The sequence below is a fragment of the Gymnodraco acuticeps genome, unplaced genomic scaffold (assembly GCF_902827175.1).
Source record: "Gymnodraco acuticeps unplaced genomic scaffold, fGymAcu1.1, whole genome shotgun sequence".
In the NCBI taxonomy this organism is placed as follows: domain Eukaryota; kingdom Metazoa; phylum Chordata; class Actinopteri; order Perciformes; family Bathydraconidae; genus Gymnodraco; species Gymnodraco acuticeps.
The window spans coordinates 3,731,731-3,750,762 of NW_022989974.1; the positions used below are offsets into that span (position 1 = coordinate 3,731,731).

Consider the following 19,032-nt stretch of genomic DNA (forward strand, 5'->3'; position numbering starts at 1 on the left):
ATCCGCCAATCTCATCAGAAAAAACATTTGTGTACAGGTGAAATGCATTCTGGGAGCAACAGTGGCAGCGATGTCAGATTTGTTGTTTTTGTGGGTTTCTAATTACGCTGCAAATACAGGAGAGCTGAGCAAACAGCTGAAGCGTAGCAAATGGGAACTGTATTTTTCATCAGCTTTTTCATGTCAACATAACAAAGTCTTACCTCTCATGGGCTGAGGGCTGTCGACAAAGACATCGTCCCCATTTCCACTGAAGTATCCTTTCCTCCTCAGGTTGAGGTGGTAAACCTGGCTCCTGTGATTAGTGGACAGCTACATGGACAGAGAAGAAGGAGACACAATAAAGCTGATTGTGCTGGGCATGTCCTCAGTGTGAACATGAGTCATTTTGCATTTATTCCCTCTTACTGTTGCTTCAGATAATAATGGGTTCTTAGTCCACTTATAAACAAGGGTTTAAAATAATTGCGATACAAGTTACAATCAATGATTACATCTAATCTCATCTTAAATTATCTTTATTCAGACATGGATAATAAATAGTTATTTCTGGTGCTTCATTGTCTGTACTTACTGCTACTCCACTGCACTTCACCGTGGAGCTGTTCAGCCAGTTGGCCTCGTACCGCTGCTCTGTCCCAAAGTCGCACTCCAGCTCTTCATTCTGTTATATAATGCACATACTTTAAACAATATACAGTATTTTAACCATAACTAGCAGGCAAACTGTGATGTCGTACTCTTTTAAGAATGAGATAACCGTTGCTTTGGTACCTAAAGCAAGCTTCTGCAAACAAATGCCTTCTAAAACATGTCTGGTAACAATTGACAACTCAGAAAGAGAACCAGGAAACTCAAATAACCCACAATAATTGTGCCTGCCAGGAAAAGATGCAATTCATTAAATATTCATAAACATCTGGACTCCCACACCTCCGCCAGTCATCTGGGAGCCAGAGTAATGAATATGAATTCATTCTTCATAGAATCTGAGCCCAGAGTTTAACTCAGCCAAGATATGTGAAGGTAAGACCACAAAGAAGCTTAGAAGATAGGTAAGAGCAGCAAAAGGCAATCACTTAAAGTGGAAGAAAAACCTTAGTCTCTGAATCCAGCCAGCTTAAATTGGTCTACTTTTATCACCCTCTCCAGGACTTTGCCTTTTCTCTCTTCCGTTTGACACTAGAGAAGCTTGATTTCTTTGGCTCTTGCAAGGTTATTTTATCCCCGGAAAAACTCCAACATACCACACATTAAATGTTCCCTGGACTTATGTTCAGTGTGAGAACTAATAGATACTGGAGGACAAACTTCTAAGCACTTTTCTATCATGTTTTGGTATGAATGTTTATCACAGTTAAGTTCATTTTTTTTTTGGTTTATCCAAAGAAAAGTGTGGGAACCAAACCAAAATTCATCACAAATTCCTCAAGTGACTGGAGATGCTTTTTGGGGAATGACTCCACATTCCCTGCTGTGTTGACTCGCTGGCAAGATGAACCCATTATTCAAACAATTTGTATAAACTATCATAATAAAGAGTGGTAGGAATAGCCAGTCACATCCAGGCTGCCCTGAGGAAGTATGTGTGTGCATGAGCATGTGTGTGTCCATTTGTATGTGACTCAATGTCTGTCACCATAGCAACACACTAGAAGAAGGCTCTAAAGGCCACAGGGTTATAGCGTGTGACTGACCACGCCTGGCAACTAGTCAGCTCTGGAATTTCCCTTATCAGTGAAGCAGGATCAGCGTCTGACTCGCTCAGCGTGGATTAAGAATGAGAATAGATATTTTAAGAAACGGATCTGGAAGGACTTGCCGAATTTAAAATGAACACAAATGAAATAAAGCTCCTGCCGCGTGTGCTGCCTCAGACTGACTGCTTATTGTACGCTGTGCTGACGAAGACACAACTCAGCGAGTCACAGTTAGATACCGGAGACATGGTGGGCCCACACAGCTGAGCCGTGAGCAACATAAGCATAAAAGATACTCGCTCATTCTTCATGTTCATCTCTGTCTCACAACCACCCAAACTCAGGTTTCGCTCATTCATTGACCCAAATCGCAGCACAAAAATATCCATCTGTGTTTAACTCGGCTTGAAGCAAAAAGCACCATATGCTTCTGTTTTATTCCAATCATTTTCACAACATGCATATTGGACATGGTCCAAGTCTAGCTCCATAGTGGGAGGTTGTCTGGCGTACCTCCTGAATGTTGCTGAGGGATAAGGTGAAGTCCTGGGCCATTTCTGAAGGTGATGGAGGAACCTTTGAGGCCACCAGGCTTGGACAGGAAGCCGCATTCTGTCGAGAGGTGGGGTGTGGGGGCAGGACATGTAGGAGTTAAAAAAAACAATGCACACATCCGCAACCCAAAATACCTGTCCTGTTTATCTGGAGGAGGAGGAAATGAGAGGGTAAAGTCTCGCTCTGAGGGAAACAACAATAGCTTCAAATAGAGAGACGATGAGGGATTAGAAAAACAGACCCACCGGACACTGTGATGGGCCCACCCTCTCATCTCCTTTAACCTTCATTAAAAATGTAATATTTCAAAAGAATCTAACATTTAAATAACTGAAAGTGACTTAAAGTAGAAGCCTCTTGTGGTTTTATATGTTTTGTTTTTGTGTATTTCTGGATCTGAAGTCTGGCTAGGATTTATTGCGTTTGCTTAAAAGAATGTCTTTATTGCCTGAATTGTTTAACAGAAGAAGCTCATACTCTTTTCTTAGGGGGTCTTGTGATATAAAAGAGTGTGTTAAACATTCACAGCAATAAAACGCTAGAACAAGACCACTTGACCAGCAGCTGACCACAGGACTGAGTCACATCCTCTCCGCTCTAACTGGGACCAGTACTGTTGTGGACAGTCAGACGCGGCCTGCCCCCTCAGAGCCATAGTCTGCTGGGAGGACGCCTCCTCACACGGGCCATGGGATCTGGCCGGGCAATAAAACGCCAGAGGGGACAGGAATCATATGGCGTCTGACTTAATTCTTGTGAAGGGCCCATTGAAGTGTAGAATATGGTCTCAGGAAATAAAGAAAGCAAGTCCCCTTCAAGTATAATCCAACCATTTAACCGTTATTTCACATGACAGTGTGACTTGAAAATTGATAATCTGGATGTTGTCAGGAACACTAAGGGCAGGGGTATCTTGGGACCTGTAATTGGTTTCAATGAGGCTACTGCAGTTTGGGATCATTTTCCCAGTTTCCCAGCCTGGTCTTGTACCCATGCCAAACCTTTTAAACTATGTGCTCTGTTTGCTTTTCAGAGTAGTTTACAACCGCATGAGGCTTTACACTGCCAAACATGCATCTACATAATGCATTTGTACAGTCACCTAGATGTATGTCTTTGCTGGCAACACACAGTTTTGACATTTAGCAATAATTCCCTTTAAAATTAAGGACAAAGAGAAGCTACTCTTCCACATGCTGGAATATCACACTTAACTGCCAAAAAATTGAAACGTTAGAGGTGTTTTAAAGTGATATATTATACTTTAAGGAGTCTGTTAAACTAGAACGTCCTGAGAGTTTATAGTATTTCTACATACTGTGTTTGAGTCTTGTAACCTCACACTGAATTACCACATGATTGCTCTTGCCTAACTCGTCTGGACTCAAATCATTACAGCACACTTGGAGTTGTTGGACAGCAGAGTCTGGATTATGTCTGTGGCTCTGACTAGTGGGATCTTAATATTAAGAGATCCTCCAGGCGTCTGTTTGGTTGATGGATTAAAGAAAAAGGGAATTACTCACCTCCAGCAGGCTGTGCTTTAACTCATCTTTATTGGAGACGCATAGGTGGTTCTCGGGGTCCCAATAGCACTTCCACCTGGTGCTCAGGCAGCTCAAACACCTGAAGAAAGATGGACACACATACATGGAAAGAGTTGAGAAACAAGGATGACATTGAGCCAAACAGGGCGTATTTTCTCCCTCTTGATATGTTCCCATGCAGCCTTTTCCAAAGTTGGATATGTGGCCTATTTTTAGTAGAAAATAATCTGATATGCCAAACTGATTGGGCATCAAAGTTTAGCTTTAATAAAAGGAAGAGATGATTAGTCACAGAAGCAGACATTCATTGCACATTTACAACACAGCCAGCCAGCAGGTCAAACTGGGCCAAATCTGCTGAGATGACAACGCACATCTCTATAAACACACTGTAACACACCCTTGCTCAATTCAAAACACATAGGAATGTTTTGATGAAACAGTCTGGTGTTTCCTCATCTTATGAGATATTCATCTCTAACATTTCACCTAAATATTAAGTGTATTATCTTTGGTGTGGTTTGGGTGATCTACCTTGTAAGATATGCTATGAGTTACATGGACAGTTCCCCACAAAATATAAATGATTCCCGTTACCTGTAGTGCTTGTTATCTAAATTGTTTTAGTGTGAGGTGTTGAGTGGTGGAGATATCAGCCGTAGGATATGTGTGAGTGTCTTCCAGATAAACTACCGTAACTCCTCCACACACCTCCACTGTACTATATGCATGTGTTTTTCGAGTGTGTGTGTCTGCATAGCCTCCGGGAGCAGACAGATGTCCCACACTAAGTATGATATCGCCTCCAGTGATAGCAGCACTCTGGGGGGGTCTGTGGACTGGGGGGAGTGGAGTGGAATGGGTGTAAGGGGATGCAGAAACGTGTGTGTGTGTGTGTGTGTGTGTGTGTGTGTGCGCGTGTGAGCGTGCGTAGTTCTGATTAGAAGCAGAAGGTCCCCTCAAGGCCCTTATCAGCTGAAGCTTTTCTGTTTTCCCTAACTCCCCTTCTGTCCTACTAAAACACCTAAACCCAGCTGCACACACACTCTAACATAGCACACACACACACAGATGCACACTGTTCGCACAAACTCTCTCTGCTTGACCTAACACTGACAGTAAATACCCTGTGACACTGCCCACCCCAAGTCAGAATGACCACACACACACACACACACACACACACACACACACACACACACACACACACACACACCACACACACACACACACACACACACACACACACACACACACACACACACACACACACACACACACACACACACACACACACACACACACACACACACACACACACACACACACACACACACACACACACACACACAACACACACACACACACACACACACACACACACACACACACACACACACACACACACACACACACACACACACACACACACACACACACACACACACACACACACCCACACACACACACACACACACACACACACACACACACACATATTAAATACACAGTCAGGCCCTGCACTCTCAGGGCCTCTCAGTGGACACAGCGGTTAAACACACATCCTCAATCACGTCTCTGTCAGAGAGAAATACGTCCAGAAGAAAAGACTCGTTTTCAGGGGGAGCGACAGCGAGAGGCAGAGACAGCTGAGGGGAGGGAGGGAAGAAAGAAAGGAGAAGTGCCAGAACTTGAGACATAGAAAGCAAATAAAATGGAGAAAGAGTGTGTGTGTGTGTGTGTGTGTGTGTGTGTGTGTGTGTGTGTGTGTGTGTGTGTGTGTGTGTGTGTGTGTGTGTGTGTGTGTGTGTGTGTGTGTGAGAGGGCAGGTTATGTGGTTGTCCTACAGCGCTGTTTGGTGAGGCTGGAATGCTATCATCTGGTTGTCATTAAAACTCAGCCTAGTGACCACTTCGACTGGGTCATGGGAGAACTGTCCAAACACTATCTCACACACACACACAGATACACACCAAATCAAAGTCACACAGAAACACAAGAAAAGTGATTCAATGCAACATTGTTGTATCATAAATAAAGACATCTCAAACCTCCACCAATGGTAATATTATGCAAAGTGTATCTTAAAAAGGGATAATTGTAGACTGTAGTGGATGGCATTTCCTAGAAATGCTTGAAACTCACTAATAGGAGGCCAAAATATTCAGAATTTGAGTCCAGGCTTTTGGCCAAGCTCCAAAAGGCTGGATCCTACATTTCCTTACAGTACATGATGAAACTTAATCTTTAGATATACTGACATGGAGAGTCTCATATATTTCAACACAGAAAGTGTTAACACTGGTAGTTTCCAAGCTGTATTTGAAATTACCCTGACAACGGCAAAAGATCAGAGCTAGAGGAGAAATGTTTCCTGAGCCTGAGAATTATTATTTGTGACAACAAAACTGATGGGGCCCTTCAAAAGTTGTGTAGCCATTCTCCATTTAATTAGATGGGCCTCGGGCGTAAATATAGCTTGGAAAATAAATGGACTTATTAAACTCTGTAGACCTGTAGTTTGCAGTAACTTTTTTTTAAAATAGTCTTTCCTATGAGATATTAATGTGAGGATGCTCACCCATGCATAACATCTTGAGACCAAAAACTTTAAGAAGTCAGCTTTAACATATAAAGAAAAAAGTGATGGCACAAACAAAGAGACCCTCCTATCTAGTTTCCTTGCGGATAAATGGCTCATAAGACTCTCTTTAGGGATTATTAAAAAAACCCAGCTTGAAGTGATTAAAATCAGACAGAGTATAGCAGCTCCGCAGTTTGCAGCTCAATGCTCATCCTGTGAGAATGGCACTTTGCTCATTATCACCTTCAATAAACCACCGTCTAATTTCACACTCCTGATCCTCGCCGCGCACCGAGGCCATGTGCACATATTGGGTTCAGTCTTGCACACATGTACCTGCAACTGCTGTGTTCACACCTCCAGACTGTTTTCAAAAAGTGAACAAAAGGGACACACCCAAACGAGGGCAAGCGCAGAGAAGCAGGCACACACACACACACACACACACACACACACACACACACACACACACACACACACACACACACACACACACACACACACACACACACACACACACACACACACACACACACACACACACACACACACACACACACACACACACACACACACACACACACACACACACACACACACACACACACACACACACACACACACACACACACACACACACACACACACACACACACACACACACACACACACACACACACACACACACACACACACACACACACACACACACCACACACACACACACACACACACACACACACACACACACACACACACACACACACACACACACACACACACACACACACACACACTAATGCCCCTCTAAGCCTAAAATCTGCCCATCAGATAAAGTGGATCCTCTGACATGGTCCAACATGCAAGAGGAAGCCAGCTGGATAGCCTGAAGATATGAGAATACCCTCTTTGTGACCAGGCCATACGAGTCGCAGTCCTTCACAAAAACAAACATCAGTATGGCCAGCCAGACATATATATCCAATTTCCTTTGGCTTAACGTTTACAGCATATTAATCCCACATTTGATCCTGCACTGAGAAACCTTGAGTAAGCCAAATACGCAATAAGCCCTCCAAGAGGACGTGTTGGCAATATTTACCCACTGAGGCCTAAATAGAAAGCAGAGGAATAAAGGATAGGAGGTTAGGGACGAGCCTCCCTGTTGGTGTGCACTTCTACAACGCTGTAGAGACATCTGACTGGTGCTGTATATTGGCTATTATCGCAGTTATTTCGATTGAATGAAGGTTTGTTTTGAGGGATAGCTTGTAAATCAAATAGTCAATGATCAAAGCAGAGGAGGAAATAGTACTAACATCCTGTACTTAATAGTAGCAATAAAACAATGTAATAATACTTCCTCATAAATACAAGCCCACATTCAAAATACTGCTCTAATAAATGGATATAAAACATCAACAGTAAATTCTGCAATGCACATTTGTTTGGATTTTTTTTCAAATGTTCGACTTTTTGTGATATATTAGCCAATGTATTGCTTTATCTCAAACTGTTATGTAAATAAAACCATCTGACAGGTTAGGTTGTGAAATAACTCTTTGGAATTGCTTAAAGCTTATTAACATCTGGAACATGACAATGTACTTTTGATATGTTTTATATGAAATTGTAATCATAATAACTAAGTAAGTAAGATTACAAAAGTGGTGAAAAAGTAGCAAAAGTTATTGGAAAATAAATGTGGGGTACGATAAAGGAAAATTGTAGCACTTGAGTAAATGAACTTAGTTATTTGCCATCACTGTGTCTAAGTGAAAACATTTGTGTGCACAGTATCAGAATGATGCTGTAAGTTTGCCAAGCATCACCAACCCCGAATAAATCCAACATTTGAGATAAACAATGGTGACAATGAATTTGCGACTCACGATGTCTTGGGGTGTATGGCTCCGGTCCTCTTGCAGTCGTAGATGATGAAGCTCCCAGATACCACAGATGTGCCATTCACTTTTATCGCCACAGAAACAGTCAGATGATCTGCAGAAACAAAGGCATGTAAACAATGCAGCATGTGTCGAGCATTGGAGATGGTATCACTGTCACAATACAAACAAGACGGCGAGGCATATTCGCGCTACACTGACTTTGCTGCATTTTGAAAGACGAAAGGGGAAATTACATTTGTTCTAGTACGGCTCAACATAAATAAAATGATATCACATACAGTGACTGCTATGGAGATAAAGGGATGGCAGCCTTGACACACAGCCAAAAGGATGTTCTCAGTCTCACCTGTGCCGGGGCGGATTGGTTGGTAGTTTTCTCGAGGCAGCAGGGGGCAGGTCTGGATCTGAGCGGGACCGTAATCCAGGTGCACCGTGGCAGCTGTAGAAACACCCGGTCCATATTCACACTCCACCCGGGAGTTCACCAGATCAGGAACACTGCCATTTATCAGAATGCCGACATCCTAAGAAAGAAACAGATAAAGCAACATAGATATCAATAACCACTAATCTAAAGATAATTTAATTACTAATTAAGTCCTATATCCCCACGCACATGTATTCAAATCCAGTGTATTAGTGTATGGTAGAGGGCAAATGGCTTTGGCATTACTTCAAGTTTCTCCAGGATTCAGGCAGAGAGATGAAGAAACTAATGTGCGATGAAGAAACAGATGGTACAGTGTGACATTCAAAACTAAATGTAGCTATGACAGACGTATAATGAGAAACATAACACCTCACTGGTATGATTGAATTCCAGCTAAATAATTTCAATGTGAGAAAAAAAGGGGAAGAAGCAGGGGGCTGATGAAGATTGTTAAGAAGAGAGGAAACGAAAGATGACATATTCAGTAGCTCAGTAGATATGAGCCGAAGTGGCCGGGCAACATGTGCTAACATGTCTTAAAAATCCCTTCTATTGTTCGGTGGAAGTGATCATTTCCTGCCTATAGCCCTGACTTCCTGCCTGCTGCTTCCTGTTTGGGAGACAACCTTGAGCCGAGCTTCCTGCGGCTGTGAAGGATGCCTGTGGATCGGGCAGCTGGAAGATCTATTACAGCCCACAGCCAAACTGACCTACATAACAGGCAAATATCCACAATTAATGAACCAATTAATGACCTGTCGTCTCTCAGTCGCGTCTAATTATGAGCTGTAATTAAAGGTCAAATACATTCCGAGTGTCAAAATTCAGTGAGCTAATTATTATATTGTTATTTGGCTTCTGCTGCGTGATGTACTGACTGGAAGAAACCGCTGAAAACAACAGCTCACATGTCAGGAAGGTATGAAGCAGCAACTCTTATTGCCAGAATATATTATCCAACCAGGTCTGATTGAAATCTGACTGGTGGAGTTTCTCTGCGTACCAAAACCATTTAATACATGATATATGTGAAGAGTTTAAGGCGACAGATATTGTGGAGGTTCATTACTGAAGTCAGGAAGCACTGAAGAAACTCACCCTAGGGTTAGTTTTAAGTGCTTTTGTATTTAGCCGAAAGATTACATGCATTTCTTCATTTGTACAATATAAACATATGTCAAAGAAGGTGGATTCGTGTAGTTTAAGTTCTTAATAATATTCCTTGTTTTGTTCCACAGTAATTTTAGAGGTTAAGGAGAAATCGCATTGGTTTGCCCATGGCAACAACACTGTTTTTACTGTCGGTATATAATGATCTTTACAGTACTATGTTTGCAGTTTAAAAAAATACATATATAGAGTTACTTTCAAACAGGAATTAACACCAACTTTTTTGAAAGCTGCTTCAAATGAAATCTGTTAAAAAATATATATATTTATTTCACAGACACTCTTGGAGCTGTCTTGCCACTGTCAAAAAATGCTGTGAATATTTTCCAGGTGTGACTAGCTCGATCAACATCACCCTCAAACATCAAGCCAATTTAGTATACAGTGATATGTGGCACCTACTTTTGTCACTTACTCAGACATATTCGAAAGCCCATTTAGAATGAATGTGTAGAATTGATTTGAGATATAGCTGCGATTGTCAATACTCCGCCCATTTGGGCAATTAATGTATCTAGGTCAGAGACAGAACTGTACATCAATGGTTGCTTAAACCGTTAAAAGTCCATTTTAAAATCAATGGTTACACATTTGGATGTGGCTAAAAATCTTAGTAAACACACAAACTAGTGCGCATGTTTATGCTAACACACTGTTTGTGTTCAAACACCCTTATCTGGCATGCTTATGCTAAACTCAGGGAAGGTGACAGTTTATCAAGTGATTTATGTTTGTTTTGATATTGATTTAGGCACAAAACTAAATGGGTGGGGAGGAGGACTTAATCTTATATTTATATTTATGAAAAAGTGAAGCCCCACCTCCCCCCCGGCTTATTTGTATGTATCCATTTGACATTGAACAAAATATCCTGCCCCCAAGACCTCACAACAAACACACATTTAACGTTTCAAAAATATAGTCACTCTCTCAATTTGTAAAAAGAGTTGTTGATAAACTTTGGCTGCTAAAACCTACATTTTAACCCTCCCTATATTGTAACATATCAAATACATATGAATTAGATCAGATGAGGTTGTACCTTGGTATGTTTGAGATCAGATGTCTGATGTCTTTGAGTCATAATACAATAACACCATGATGCCTCCTACATACAGCAGTTGTTATACAGGCACTGTGGCCTAATGAGAGAAATACAGGAACCTCTCAATTTTGGTTGCCCCACTCCAGATTTAAAATAAAGAAAATAATTACATCAGGTTATATTGTTGCCTATATGAGATCAGATTTCTAAATGTCATAAACCAATTACATGAAGGCTGAATTGCTTAACCAGCGGGGCTGGACAAAATTAAATAGGCTGCAGTTATCTCATGAGGCAAAAATTACGGGCAATACAATTCAGCAAGTTTTTCTAAATCTGTTGGATTTTATTGTGCGCTAAAAAGTTGGAATGGTTTTTATCTTGATTTCTTGCAAACTGGTAGTGTAATCTGCTCCCTGTGTTTGATGTTTGATGTAGCAGCACCTCACAAATTCAGCCATTTTTTTTAATTGGTATGTGTGACAGTCCTGGAAACAGTTCAGCTATTTTGATCATTGATTTATTTCATTTTCATGCAAAAATGGCAGCACATGTAGTTTTGAGCGTTTCAAATATTGAGAATTCTTGCTTTTTTTCCTGTTTCATATAATGTTATTCAATATCTTTGTGTTTTGGACTGACCAAACAAGACATTTAACCTCCACTTTGAGAAACTGTTAATGGGCGTTTTAAAATATATATATTTTCTGACATTATGTAGACGAAACAATTCAGCAACTAATTAAATAATAATTCAACCTCACCTCAGGTTCTCCTGTGTCAGTTTGCACACTGATTGTTACAGACTTTAATGTTACAATTCAAGATATTTAAACTTGACTTGAATGTTTAAAGGTTTATAATTAAGGTATCTGAATGCCATTTTAAACAAACCAATTTGGATATTGAATCTGGAAAATAAGTGTAGCTTTTACAGACCTGGAGGTAACTTTCCTGCTGAGCCCATCGGCAGATATCAAAACAAAAGTGAATCACTGTCAGTAAACGGTTAAAGTCATTGCTCACACACGCAGGAGAGAGGGAAACAGCTGTGTATGGCATGCTGTCTCATGCTGTGCCACCAGTCAGTTCTGGTTTTACAGACACACCTGGTTTGCTGTTTTAAGACCTAAATGATACATATAAATAAGTTATTGGTGTCTTGGTTAAAGTGCAACCTCCTGTGACAGAACAAATGATAAAGTGTGTGTTCAGATCAGTTGTGTACTGGAGGAATCACGCATGCAGAACTGATCATATTACTGAAGCTGCTAAATGTAAACGGCCACAGTCACACGTTTCATTTGGCAGAGTGCGATGTTAACTTGCATCGCAATATGTTGTAACTCTGTACGCCACATTTAACTTTACCACAAATAAAGCGAGCAGAGTTCGAGTGAAGCAGTAAACATTGAAAACAAAAAATTATTATAGCCGCTTCAATATTCATAGTAAAGTCAACCTTAATGTGACTTTATGAGAGGTCGGTGAGTTGGAGCGAATTGCTGCAGCGCAAAGTGTTGGAATGACTTTATCAGCTGAGTCATAATAATAGTGTGCACAATAATAGTGAGAGGTGTCAGGTTATAAAGGCCGGTCGTGAGCCTTAAATACACTGTCCCCGTTACAAACATGACTTTTACAAGAGCACATTCTATGTGACTTATAAAATGGGTGTGATGGACCAGAATAATATTGAAGCAGTTTTACCTTGATGTCTGCAGCGATGCTGATCTCCGGGGGTGTCAGGGTCATGGACGGACACTGCTGCGGGCCTTCACCCATGCTGATCCAGGAGCGGGCCAACAGCCCCTGAGCGCACTCCTTCTGGATGGTACATCTGGACAAAGTGACAAATAGAAATGTTGGCACGGTAGTCATTTAAATATATCCAGCATATTAAGGTAAAGATAAGATCACAGTTTTCCTGCAGTGAATATGTCATGGAAAATGAAATCCTAAACACATTTTCATGATCACCTTCAGAAAAACTGTGCTGCAGCTAAAAGGTCGGTGTAACATTTGCGAGTTTCCATCAGCGTGTCCCATATCACAATGTGATCATATAGCAATTGCTTGTCAAGGCAATCCTCAGCCATCAGACCAACAGACTGAGCTTTAAGGTCAACATTTTATCCTTTGTGAGGAAGCGTACAAACTTTTGTTTTCATTTTATCCCAGAATTTGAAAAATTCTCACCCTTTGGCTTTCATGGTCTGCTTCCCACAGATTTATGAGGTGCTTTGGTCTCCTAAAGTCACATTCACACCTCGCCTGTCAGTTTCTCTGGCTCAACACAAGAGACTACTTGACTCTAGGTCACAAACATTGCTATGGCAACGCATCCCGCAGGCAGTAAGATCAGGGGCCGGTTGCCGATTGTTGAATAAAAAGAAATCTGCTGATTCCTAATCTGGGTGGACCATGAATGCGTGTGTCTGTGTGGACGTGCATACATAAAGAATACAGTGTGTTTGCGCCCATTTGTGAGTATAATGAATGTCTAGGACAGAAGAATTGTAAAAGGGCATTCAACAAGCAAGGTGGCCTCGTACTCTGCCTCACTAATGAACTTCACTGGCCCTTGGCACAGAGCTCAGTTAATCTGCAGTGCAGGCTCGAAGGACAAAGTGACCTTAGTGTAAAGAGACTCTAAACAGGCCCCATTTAGAAACGTCCTTACACGCTACATAATGAGTTTGGCACATCACACTTCCCTCTCACACTTCTATAGTTGTTTTTAAAATAAAGTGTGTCAGTGTGACCGCATGCCTTTAAGTGTAAGTATTTGTGTCCGGAAAGAACAAATGTCCAGATTCTCAGTCCCACTGGCACAAAGGGACAGAGAGGGGGGGGTTAGCTGCTAATCTAAAAATAGAAGTGAGTGCCTCTGCAAGCCACACAAAAATCCCCTAGACACAAACACTGAAAAAAAACCTTAACACCCTGAGCAGTTTAATACGCTGGAAACTTGTAACGCTATTGATCTATTTTCATTTTCAAAGTTGTTCTTAGAGTACAACTTCGTATTGGTGCGAAAATAATAGCAGAATTTCCTGAGAATACCGAAGTTCTGGTAGAAAAGGAAAAGTGCTACTTTTGAGTCATCACTTACAATGGCTTCCTTTACGTGTACCGTGCCATTTCCATTAGGTAATGGGCTCATAAGCAAATAAAATGTAACTCTTTCAAGAAGTGATCCATACTACTTAAGGGTTTTTGCAAATTAAAAAATGCGCCAATATCACATGGTAATTTGTAAATACTGTAAGAGGACTCAGTCATTGTGACCAACACAGGTCTTCATCAGGGTCACAATTAGCTTGCGCACATAATATGTCCCTGTAATGAGTAGAGTGGGAAGAGAGGTTCTCTGTCAAAATGCACGGCTGATTGGTCAAAAACAAGGAAGAGATACATCATAAAGAGGAGAAAGAAAGGAGGAGGAAAGAGAAGGGGATTGGAATTAAAGGAAAGAAGAAGAAATAAGGGAGGGCCGCATAAAATGATTAATGATGGAAAGGGAGATAAAGATAATTACTATAGGTTATGAATTCCCTAATCTATAACCTGCTTCTTCAAACAGAGAGACATAGGCCTACATTTAATTGATAACCAGGCATTGGTCATTTTAAATATATATGGCTATGTAGAATAAAGACATTCATTTTGCACATACCCAAGAGTTCTTAATCAGATGGTTTAGCCAAAATGAAAAATATATATTTTCCGACATTAATGGTCTCCTGGCGTTTTAAAATTGCCACTATCAGAAACACAAATTCAGTGTTTTACGACCAAAGACCTGCAAACATAATAGCACCAACCAGACCCAAACATGGAAAGTGGGTGACACTAGCACCCTGCAAAACATTACCATACAAGCTTTGAAACAGAGAAAATGTTAGCAAGCTGACATTAGCACTTAGCTGTGAGCAGCCTCGCTGATATCCTAGCGTGACTGAGGACTCCCTTCTCTCGTCGTTTTCTAAACTAATTATATTCCATTAAAAAACAGGCCAAACTTCTCAAACAAGAGCTTTGCTGAAAAAAGAGTGCCAAATTAGCAGCAAACCAGAATATCTGTTGTGGCAGACCTGACAACATATTTGAAGCTAATCATACCTGACTGTTTTTAAATATTCACTTCTGCAGACACTTAGCCTACTTTATTGTTTTTCTGTGCTAACATATCCCAGGCTTTATCTTTGAAATAATAATCAAAAACATTTGTGAGCTATGTCATGTGTTTTGAGACTTACTTACACTTACTTTTGAAATCGAGGAGTGAAACACTGCTTCCTCTTGGGTTTCATTGGGTCAAAAGTGCCCTGCTTGTTTTCCTTCTAGACAAATATATTTAGATTATCAAGTAAACTCCAGATTTTATCTTTAAGTACTGAACACATCATAGATGCCATTCGGTAAACGGAAGCAGGCTTCCAGGAAACGTCATTTTATGATTTCAAAAGAAATAGACATGCCGTCTCAGATCAGCATCAACAAACGCTGTGTGATTTGTAAGGACAGGCTGGCAAACTCACTTCATGATATCTTCTCTTTTCTCTATTGTTTCTATTTTTTCTTGAAATGCATTCAAGAATTGCCTGCTTATTCACACAATGCTTAATACATTAAAGCATTTCTCTCCTCCCTTAAAGGCTGGAACATGACACACACACACACACACACACACACACACACACACACACACACACACACACACACACACACACACACATATACTCCTCACCTGCCTCCCATCAACATGCTGACTTTTCAAACAGCTTCCTAAAATAAACATAGTGAACATATGCAGCTAAATTATGACCTGAGAAAACTCATCACCTCCTAAGTGTCCTCACGTCAGATTATGTGGGAAACCAGCGGGACTGTTCACAGCCGGAGAACATGCGAGCTGCACACACAGCAACACACACACACTCACACAAAGTCACTGAGAGATAAGCATGGTAATTTGTGAATAGCAAAGATTGCACATGACCAGTAATTTAATTCAAAGAAGATATTTAAGTGCTTTCATGTGACATGTGGATCAGATTAAACCGGCTCCAGCATGAAAAAGTGATCTAAGCTTTATCTCCCATGCAGAAACCATGTCTTTCTCTCGCTCTCTTTCAGACAACAATGGCGGCTCCAACAAGCCAACAGAGATGTTTTTATGCTCCCTCTATATGCAGACGTGCAGAGAGATGTCAGAGCTGTGCATAAAATCAAAGAGACACCCACAGTGACAGTTGTGGCTTCACAGATTGTGAGATATTTCTCTTTTGGTCTTTTCCCTCTACTCAGTACGTGTAGTTGTTTCAGAGAGCGAGGTGATAGAGGAGACCATCCACCCCCACACATCAACCCCCTGATCCCCCGGGCTCTGAGGCCACAGCGCCAGCCCAGCGGCTGGCATGACTGGCCAAACAGTACATCAAACATACATACTCACACACACATCCACACACATATACCCATGACATCAACTCCCTGGCCTCCGAGAGCCAGACAGCGACACACACTCATGCTGACACTAACACACAGGCTGACACACTTTGACATTTCCTTGTCAAAAGAACCAGTGTGCACTCTCCCTCCCACCACCATCATCACAATCAACGCTCCTTTGTAGAGGGATAGAGAGGAGGACAAGGGCACTGGGGGAGGAGGAGACCAGGACCAGGGAGACATAGAGCGTGGTTGAGAGTAGGATAACTCAATTCTCAAAGCTACTGGAAAATAAGAGAGCAAGAAATGAGAAGACAAAAAGCAGAAGACAGCGAGAGAATCACGAGGGTAAAAATTCAGTGAAGCGAGAAAGGGCCTGGGATAAAGAGACGACAGATAGATAAATAAGAAGAGGAGACAGGGAGATGACAGCAAGACGGTTTGACCAAACACACACACACACACACACACACACACACACACACACAAACACACTCATCAGTTCCACTCTTCCAGCTCTGGATGGCCCTTGGCAATGCCAGAGCCCCCAGAGCTACATCACAACTCATCACAAAATTCACTATCTCGCCTGATCTGTTTTAATCACCAAGCAAACAACACACACACATACATGCAGAACACAGACAACAACACACACAAACACGACATCACACATATTATTCTCGCAGAAAGCAAGTGAACACAGAGCCAGAGAGCCAGCCCTGACAGAGCCACATTAATCACAGTGTCCTCGCGCTCGCTCACAGTTACACTTCTGCCAAGTCACTCCTCGCCTGAGCTCCCCGCCCGTCAGTCCATTCTCAAACTACTACAGAGGCAGGGGACCCCTCTGAACAATGATGTTACTGCTCAGCCTGAGGCCTAATGAAAAGCCAATCAATTTTGCTCCATCCCACAACCGCTTTCCAGCCCAAAAACACCCTCTCTATACTGCCAAGGCTCATTTAGACAAATTGAAGTTGAAATTGAGAATAGGAATGATGATGAAAACCAGCCAGCAGGCTTCAGTGGTTTTATCGATTCAAAAGCTAAAAGTATGAAAACAAGGTGAAATTGTTTTATTATGCCGTCAATCTGATCTTTCATTGCTTCAAAAAGAGCGTAAAGTCAACCACTCATATAAACATCTGCAGCTGAGTTACTTTTTAAATACAGACGAAACAGACAGAGGACATTTCCACAATTCCTAAACAGATTACTTCAAAATAAGGATGTGGCATGTGCGTGACACACAAGGATATGATAATCTGATTGAATTATATAATTTACTGGCAGCAGAAAAGAGGCTGAGAGTCTAATGGGGACATTTAAGAAACAGACAGGGAAACAAAAACAAACTGTGTGTTTCTCACCGATTCTCCAGAGTGCACCAGCCACAGTGGGCGTCGCCGGCTCCCAAACACTCACCGCAGCTCGTCCACTGGTCACAGTCGGCCACTCTCACCCTGAGCATCTGCACACCACAGCACAAACACACACATGTTAAACACTCAGGGAAAAACAGCTGACTTTTCAGGGACTCTTTTTAACAGAGAGCTAGTGAGGAAGATTTGACTTGCACGAAAATAATATTGAAAATTAACTAATCATTTAGCATGCAAACTTTTTGCATCTTAAATGTGAGAATTTGTTGATTTTCTTTATTCTTTTTACATTTAATATCTTCGGGGTATGCATTTTTTGGTATAGACAAAAAAACTATTTTAAAGAGTTTCCCTCAGGCTGTGGGAAAAACGGGTTAAACTTACAATCAGGTGCATTTGCAAACTACAGAGATGCTGAAGATGCAGCCACATCCTGTCATAGGCACCTCTCTTATGGTTTAAAAAAATGCAGCAAAGAAATCTACTGAAGGTCTGCACACGTGGCTATCTTCACCACAAATATGTGTGTTCAGCTTAATTGTGGTGAGGATGACTGACTGAATGTGAAATGAGGTCTGATTGTTGTCATCATGACTCTTCTTCAAGCCGACCTGAATAAATCTGTGACAGAGAGGTAAGGGGGTCTTGAGACCGAGCATCGCTTGCAACCACATTCTTACATGGTGAGAAGTCATGAGATAAAGGAAGTTCCTGTCGTTGGGGTCGAAGGTCATGATGTGGTGGACTGCTTCACTTGCTGGCAACTTCAGCGTCCATTGATTTCTCAAGGTCATGTTCGCCAAGAGGGTCAGCTGTGAAAAAGACAAAGGACACAGGATGGAACAGATCCAGAAATGTTGAAATTACTATTTTTCTCAAGGCTAACTCCCTGGCAAAGGTAAATGAGCAACATTTTTGCTTCATCTGCACACAAAATAACTCATTTCATAATTGAGAATACCTCAATATAACCACAGTCATTTTCTTTTGATCAAGTAGTTCAGTTCAAATTCAGGGCCAGGTGTTTTGCTCAACAGCTTATTTATTCACGCCCTCCACCTGCTTTTGACGGTGAGTTGATGCCAGCAATCCACATCATGATCACGCCACGTATTGTGAGACAGCAGCTAACTAACACCAAGCGGTTTATGGAAGAAATACACATGATTTTATATGGAAACTGTAGCTCTTCTGAATCTCACTGAGATACAACGATTAAAGCTTGATAGCTGCCAGATTTTATTAATTG

At 41.5% G+C, this 19,032-nt stretch overlaps 1 protein-coding gene across 1 annotated transcript in view; it reads right to left on the bottom strand.

The window, feature by feature from the left end:
- plxnd1 (plexin D1) overlaps positions 1–19,032 on the bottom strand; it is a 62,298-nt gene that overhangs the window by 37,169 nt on the left and 6,097 nt on the right. The window contains 9 exon segments of the mRNA XM_034210939.1: positions 204–312; positions 575–664; positions 2,214–2,312; positions 3,782–3,881; positions 8,279–8,387; positions 8,643–8,820; positions 12,652–12,781; positions 17,772–17,872; positions 18,464–18,595. Of these exon segments, the coding sequence (XP_034066830.1) occupies positions 204–312; positions 575–664; positions 2,214–2,312; positions 3,782–3,881; positions 8,279–8,387; positions 8,643–8,820; positions 12,652–12,781; positions 17,772–17,872; positions 18,464–18,595 (1,048 nt within the window).